Source organism: Musa acuminata, chromosome BXJ1-3 (genome assembly GCF_036884655.1).
Source record: "Musa acuminata AAA Group cultivar baxijiao chromosome BXJ1-3, Cavendish_Baxijiao_AAA, whole genome shotgun sequence".
Classification (NCBI taxonomy): domain Eukaryota; kingdom Viridiplantae; phylum Streptophyta; class Magnoliopsida; order Zingiberales; family Musaceae; genus Musa; species Musa acuminata.
Window position 1 is genome coordinate 43,567,175 of NC_088329.1, and position 7,826 is coordinate 43,575,000.

The 7,826-nt window shown below is 38.8% G+C and overlaps 1 protein-coding gene across 2 annotated transcripts in view; it reads left to right on the forward strand.

Moving 5' to 3' along the window:
* The first annotated feature begins 2,855 nt into the window (after positions 1-2,855).
* Positions 2,856-7,826, forward strand: part of LOC103974862 (disease resistance protein RGA2-like) — a 6,662-nt gene continuing 1,691 nt past the window's right edge. The window contains exons 1-2 of one of the 2 annotated variants that reach the window (XM_065142320.1): positions 2,856-3,493; positions 6,773-7,826. The exon at positions 6,773-7,826 is cut by the window's right edge and continues 1,691 nt beyond it. In XM_065142320.1, coding sequence (XP_064998392.1) covers positions 3,068-3,493; positions 6,773-7,826 — 1,480 coding nt within the window. In that variant the 5' untranslated portion in view covers positions 2,856-3,067. Of the gene's footprint in view, positions 3,494-3,515; positions 4,652-6,772 lie in introns of those variants that run through there. The other variant, XM_065142313.1, reaches the window with a different exon arrangement.

Genomic DNA, 7,826 nt, shown 5'->3' on the forward strand with positions numbered 1-7,826 from the left:
GGAAAACCTGGTCATTTTGCTAGGGATTGCAGATTTAAAAAAGGCTAGAAACCGGAAGTCAACTCCGTTGAGGGAGATGATAATATAATCGCTACGGTGAGTGAAGTGAATGCCATATTTGACAAGGTTTCTAGTTGGTGGTACAATACTTATGCTACCGTCTATGTTTGCTATGATAAGATACTCTTCAAGACTTATAAAAAAGTCACAGAAGGGCAAGAGATTCAAATGGGAAATAAAGTTTATTCTAAGGTGATTGACAAGGGAAATGTGGAACTCGTTTTCACTTCGGGTAAGAAAGTCACTCTTATTAATGTTCTTCATGTACCGAATATGAGTAGAAATTTAGTGAATGAGAATCTCCTTGGCAAACCTAGAATTAAATCTATTTTTGAATCCAGAAAGTTAATTCTATGGAACTTTTGTTGGAAAAGACTATTCCGTTGAGGGAATAGTCAAATTATCTATTGTTAACAATGATTCTAAATTTAATAAAGATATTACTTCTATTTATATTGTTGATTCTTATTTAGCATGATAGATTAGCACATATTGGAGTGAAGTGAATGCCATATTTGACAAGGTTTCTAGTTGGTGGTACAATACTTATGCTACCGTCTATGTTTGCTATGATAAGATACTCTTCAAGACTTATAAAAAAGTCACAGAAGGGCAAGAGATTCAAATGGGAAATAAAGTTTATTCTAAGGTGATTGACAAGGGAAATGTGGAACTCGTTTTCACTTCGGGTAAGAAAGTCACTCTTACTAATGTTCTTCATGTACCGAATATGAGTAGAAATTTAGTGAATGAGAATCTCCTTGGCAAACCTAGAATTAAATCTATATTTGAATCCAGAAAGTTAATTCTATGGAACTTTTGTTGGAAAAGACTATTCCGTTGAGGGAATAGTCAAATTATATATTGTTAACAATGATTCTAAATTTAATAAAGATATTACTTCTATTTATATTGTTGATTCTTATTTAGCATGATAGATTAGCACATATTGGAACTAGCACCATTAGAAGAATGGTTAAGTGTGGCTTAATAAATTATCATTTTGATGATCTTAATAAATATGAAATTTGTGTTAAACCAAAAACGTTGAAGAAATCCTTCGAAAGTGTTTATACACGTTTCGAACCTAAATATATTTCCTAAAGTATTTTTGATATTGTGTTTGTTATTTATTTCCACGGTGTTTTTATCCTTTCTTTGTCGTATTTTTCCGGAATCAAATAGCCGAGATGCTTTGTCCGACTTCCACGGATTCAACGCTTGCAAACTGTAGCCGAGACTTGTGAATGAATCATGAGCTCATGGGAAGGTCGGCCATGGTGGTGAGTGGCGTCGTCGTGAAGCTTCCTAATGCTTCTCGGTCGTGAGCATTGTTTCCAGGTGAGGTTGGTCAGAGCTCGACAGCAACGGAGGGAGACGGCGAAGACCTCACCGGCCCATGCAGTGCACGACTGCTTCGATTCCCTTATCATCAATGGAGATATGTCATGTCTTGTATGCATCTGTCTTCCTCCTCTAATTATTTCTTGCTTGCTCGTTTAAGGCAGCCTTAAAACTTTGTATCCATTTGTTGAACACTTTTGCAGTAGAATTCCTTTCTCATTCGTTCACAGTTTTCTAAATCAATCTCGTATGTACATATAATTCAGAAGAACATACGAGTGCATACAACCACTCATTCATAGTATACATTCAAGAGTTCAAATTAAAGGGAACTAACTAAATAGGGTCAATATTCATTGAGATAAACATTAATATACTATAAAAAGACTAAGTATTTAAGTTGTGAGAGCCTTTTTAATCCTTAATAGTTGAACTATTCTCTAAACTCTCTCTATTTTCATTTGGATTGGCAGAAGGCATTCGTGTTTATCTCTACTTCATACTTGGAGATAGAGATGACAATGAATTAAACTTGTTCTCGTGACATCAATTTTCTATCTTACCTACTTGTCGATTTCAACTTACAAAATGCATTGCGGAAGATGCAGCGGTCAAAGGTTTGATGAGCGACATGCAATAACACGTAAACGCGTTAGGACCGATTGTCTTCTTCCCGTCTCCTATCTCCTTCGACCTGTCTTTTCTCGGTCAAAGGTTTCACAAGTCTTCACCACAAAGCTGTGTCTGAAACCAAAGCCGACTTGGTCGTCTGTTGCTATTTTTTTTTTGTATAATTCCTAATTTTTTGCTAATTTTAATTATGCAACCACTCGCGTGCATATGGGTTTGGTCATCATGCATCATTTCTATTTTGATTCGTGCGTGCCTCGAAATCTTAAGTTAAGCTGGGATAGATATTTTGTTACTAGTGGAGTCTACTTACTACTTAGAATTAAATTGTGCTTAAAATTGTTCTAGGTATTTGTGAAAAGCATTTGTAAATTTACAACTCAAATCAGCGGATGCTTCATAAGACTTTAGTAGTATGCAATTGTTGGTCAAGAAAGCTAAGTTCACATGAATCCTAGGCGCATATGCTAGATGCGTTTTTTAGCTGTCGTTGCTTAGTCATGCATCATGACCTGCTCGCTGAAACTTGTTTGCAACTGATAAGTATTCAGATTTTTTGACATATTTTCATTACATTAGTTGAAAACTGTACATATTTCTTTGTACAGTTTAATCATGTTTGATCATTCACTTATTTCTTTGTCCATCTCCTACTTTTGTCGATTGGCATTAGAACCTCCTTTATCTTTAATGTCACACGCCTTTAGTTGGTATGGAAGGTCAATTATTGTGCAATGGAAGATGACACCAACTTTGTTTTTTATTTTTTTTCAATAATGCTGTGAAAGACGACAGAGTCTGCGTAGGATCGCATGATATGATATGAACAACAGTACAATCAAAGGTGGGTTTGAATGTAAAATGCACTCCTACTTTATATTGTTCGTCGACCTAATAAGAGTAGTTTATGCATGTTTGCCATTGCTACGGTTCTTGTTCACCGTTGCGGCTATAACTTGCACCTCACTCACCCTTGCCTTGGCTGCCACAATACTTGGAGACAGCTACTCTACTCCCACTCTGTGACCACTTGATGGACAAGGCTATGGCCGATTCCGTCATCTCCTGGCTGATCGGTATGTTGATGGACAAGGCTAAAGAGAAGGTGGACTCGTGGTTGGGAGTCCCCGAGGATATCAAAAAGCTCCGACGCACTCTCCGCAGCTTCCAGTCTGTCCTTGACGCCGAGAATCGGCGGATCGAGGACAAGGCCGTCAACGACTGGCTGATGGAGCTGAAGGATGTCCTGTACGACGCCGACGACCTCCTCGACGAGTGGCGGGCCGAGAAGTGCACCCCGGGAGAGCCCCCTCTGAAGCGGGTCAAACGCAACATATCTTCCATCTCGTTCAGAAATGTGGTGGGCAACAAAATCAAGGATCTCAACGATCGGCTGGAAGAGATCTCGGCCCGAAGGTCCAACTTGCAACTCCTTGTGTCTGCGGCGGAACCAAGGGTGGTTCTGTTGAGATTTGATTCATAGTTATCTATCTAGTAGATTGTTATCATGATCTAGTGGTTACATGATGATTTCAATAACCACTTGAATCATGATCTAGTAGTTATAAGGTGGTTTTCTATAACCACCTCATGATCTAGTAGTTAGGGTGGTTGTTAGTTAGGGTGGTTGTCATTATGTCATATAAATAAGACCATAGTTCATGTAGCAAGGTATTGAGATAGAGAAAGAGACAGATAGAGAGTCTGTGTGCATTTGGTATCTTGTAAGTGTCTTATCAATCCTCCTGCTTTTAATACTACATCAGTTTTCTTGAGTCGAAAGGCTTCTTTTTACTCGTATCGTAGTATTATGTTTCTCCTTGCTTCTCCATCCCCAACATTTGTGGTATCAGAGCCTAGTTTCAATCTGAACTGGGCATTATGGCTTTTAATAGCAATTCCGTGTCTCAACCCCTTATCCCCATCTTCTCGGGCAAAAGTTATGAATTTTGGAGTATCAAGATGAAGACTCTATTCAAGTCTCAAGATCTTTGGGACTTAATAGAGAATGGATATGCAGATCCAGATGACGAAATCAGGTTGAGAGAGAATAGAAAGAAGGACTCAAAGGCATTGTTCTTCATTCAACAAGCTGTACATGAGACGATCTTTTCAAGAATTGCAGCAGCAACAACCTCAAAGCAAGCTTGGTTGATACTTCAAAATGAATTTCAAGGCTCATCAAGGGTGATTACGGTAAAACTTCAAACCTTCCGTCGTGAGTTTGAAATTTTGTTCATGAAAAGTAATGAATCGGTGCAAGATTTTCTTTCTCGAGTGATTGAAATTGTTAGTCAAATGAAATCTTATGGTGAACATTTTCCTGATCATATAATTGTTGCAAAAGTTTTGAGAAGTTTAACTCCGAAATTTGATTATGTTGTTGCCGCAATTGAGGAATCAAAAGATTTATCTACTTATTCATTTGATGAACTAATGGGTTCCTTGCAAGCACATGAAGTAAGGTTGAACAGGTCACTTGAAAAAAGTGAAGAAAAAGTATTTCAGGCTAAGGGGGAGTCTTTTATTTCAAAAGGACAAAAAATCAACAGGAAGAGGACGTGGCAGAGGAAAAGAGAAAAGCAAGCAAGTTATGTGGAGAAAAATGAAGAAAATAGTAAGTTATTTATGACTCATTCATAAATTCATAACATCTCAAATGATATTTGGTTTTTAGATAGTGGATGTTCTAATCATATGTCAGGCATAAAATCAATATTTAGAGATATTGATGAGACTCACAAGTTGAATGTTAGACTTGAGATAACAAGCAAATCTAAGTGGAAGGGAAAGGAACAATTGAGGTGAAGACAAATCAAGAGAAGGTAAAATAACTTGATAATGTTTTCTTTGTTCCTACTTTATCACATAATTTGTTGAGTGTTGGACAATTAGTAAATGATGGATATTCAGTAATATTTGATGATGGTTCATGCACTATTAGAGATAAGAAATCTGGTTTGATTATAGTAAATGTTTGCATGACACAAAACAAGATGTTTCCACTTGATGTGTCAAATACTGAAAGATATGCGCTTATCACAACTCAAAAGAATGAGTCTAGTTTATGACATTTAAGATATGAACACCTTAACATTAAAGGTTTAAGGTTGTTAAGTCAAAAAGGAATAGTTTTTGGATTGCCTAAGATTAATACACTTGATGTATGTGAAGGATGTATTTATGGCAAACAAAATAGAAAATCATTTCCTATTGGAAAAGCATGGAGAGCATCTAACTGTCTTGAATTAGTTCATGCTGATTTATGTGGACCTATGAATACAAAATCATTCAGTGGAAGTCAATATTTTTTATTGTTTACGGATGATTATAGTCGCATGAGTTGGGTATATTTTTTGAAATTGAAATATGAAACATTTGATAATTTTCGAAAATTCAAGGCACTTGTAGAAAGACAAAGTGGTAGATATATAAAGACACTTCGGACAGATAGAGGTGGTGAATTTTTATCTAATGAGTTTAGTTCTTTTTGTGAAGAAAATGGTATCCACAGAGAATTGACAGCACCATATACACCGGAGCAAAATGGTGTAGCTGAGCGTAAGAATCGGACTGTCGTTGAAATGGCAAGAAGTTTGCTTAAAGGAAAACATCTTCCAAATCAGTTTTGGGCAAAAGCAGTTGCAACAGCAGTTTATTTGTTGAATATTTCACCAACAAAGGCTTTTGAGGCTTGGTATGGTATGAAACCAAGTGTTAGACATCTAAGAATTTTTGATTGTATTGCTTATGCTTTAGTGAATTCACAAAATCATCACAAGCTTGAGGAAAAATCAGAGAAATGCATTTTAATTGGTTATTCTTTACAATCTAAAGCATATCGATTATATAACCCTGTTAGTGGCAAAGTTATTATTAACAGAAATGTTATGTTTGATGAAAGGGCAAGTTGGAATTGGGAGACCAATAAAGGTGAAACACAAATGCAGATTCCAGCAGAACTAGACACTCCGCAGAATCAAGTGATAGATCCTGCTCCAAATTCATCGTCAGATGAAACCCCTCTAAGAAATTTCAGATCACTGACAGAAATTTATAACTCAATATTTGCTTTGTTTATTTCAGATCCTACAACTTTTGAGGAAGTAGTTAAAAAAGAGGAAGGAGAAAAGCAATGAAGGAGGAAATCAAGTCAATTGAGAAGAATGAAACTTGGGAATTAATGGATCTACCGAAAGAAAAGAAAGCGATTGGGTTAAAATGGGTGTTCAAAACAAAATTTAAATGCAAATTATTTGGTTTCACTAATAGTGATTGTGCAGGAGCTTTAGATGATCAGAAGAATACTTCAGGCAAGTGGAACCATAACAAGGAAGTATTGTAGAACGGATGAACAAGTTGCGGATATTCGGATACCCTCACCAAATTATACAACTATGAATCAAGGGGAGTGTTGAGATTTGATTCATAGTTATCTATCTAGATTGTTATCATGATCTAGTGGTTACATGATGATTTCAATAACCACTTGAATCATGATCTAGTAATTATAAGGTGATTTTCTAGTAGTTATAAGGTGATTTTCTATAATCACCTCATGATCTAGTAGTTAGGGTGGTTGTCATTAGGTCCTATAAATAGGATCATAGTTCATGTAGCAAGATATTGAGATAGAGAAAGAGACAGATAGAGAGTTTGTGTGCATCAGTTTTCTTGAATCGAAAACTTCTTTTTACTCGTATTATTCTGTTTCTCCTTGTTTCTCTATCCCCAACAGGTTCCTCAAGTTAGTCGCATAACTTCCCCCACGATGAAGTCTGACATGGTTGGCGAGCAACTGGAGGACGACGCCATGGCACTGATGAAGCAGCTGACAAAGCAAGATCCGAGTAAGAACGTGGTGGTGCTGGCAATTGTGGGGATCGGCGGCATCGGAAAGACCACCCTCGCTAAGAAGGTGTTCAATGATGGTAAAATCAAAGCCAGCTTCCGCACCACCATCTGGGTGTGCGTGTCCCAAAAGTTCAGCGAGACGGATCTTCTCAGAAATATCGTTACAGGTGCTGGTGGAAGCCATGGTGGAGAACAGAGCAGGAGTCAGCTGGAGCCCGCGGTGGAGCGTCTCCTGAGAGGGAACAAGTTCTTGCTGGTGTTGGATGATGTTTGGGGTGCTCAGATCTGGGAAGACTTGCTCCGAAATCCTTTGCAGGGAGGAGCAGCAGGGAGCAGGGTGCTGGTGACCACCAGAAACGCAGGGATCGCGAGGCAAATGAAGGCGGCCCACGTCCACGAGATGAAGCTGCTGCCTCCGGAGGATGGCTGGTCGCTCCTGTGCAAGAAGGTGACGACGAATGCAGAGGACGAAAGGGATGCCCAAGATCTCAAGGACACAGGCATGAAGATTGTTGAGAAATGCGGAGGGCTTCCCCTGGCCATCAAGACCATCGGAGGGGTCCTCCTCGATAGAGGACTCAACAGAAGTGCGTGGGAGGAAGTTCTCCGCAGCGCCGCATGGTCACAGACCGGGCTTCCCGAAGGTGTGCATGGAGCACTGTATCTGAGCTACCAAGACTTGCCGTCCCATCTCAAGCAATGCTTTCTCTACTGTGCCTTGTTCCCCGAAGACTATTTGTTTGACAGGCCTGGAATCGTCAGATTATGGATAGCCGAGGGGTTTGTCGAAGTACGAGGCGATGTCACGTTGGAGGAAACAGGGGAGCAATATTACATAGAGCTGCTTCATAGGAGCCTTCTACAATCGCAACCTTACAGTCAGGACTACGATGAGTATTACACGATGCATGACCTGCTGCGATCGCTCGCCCATTTCC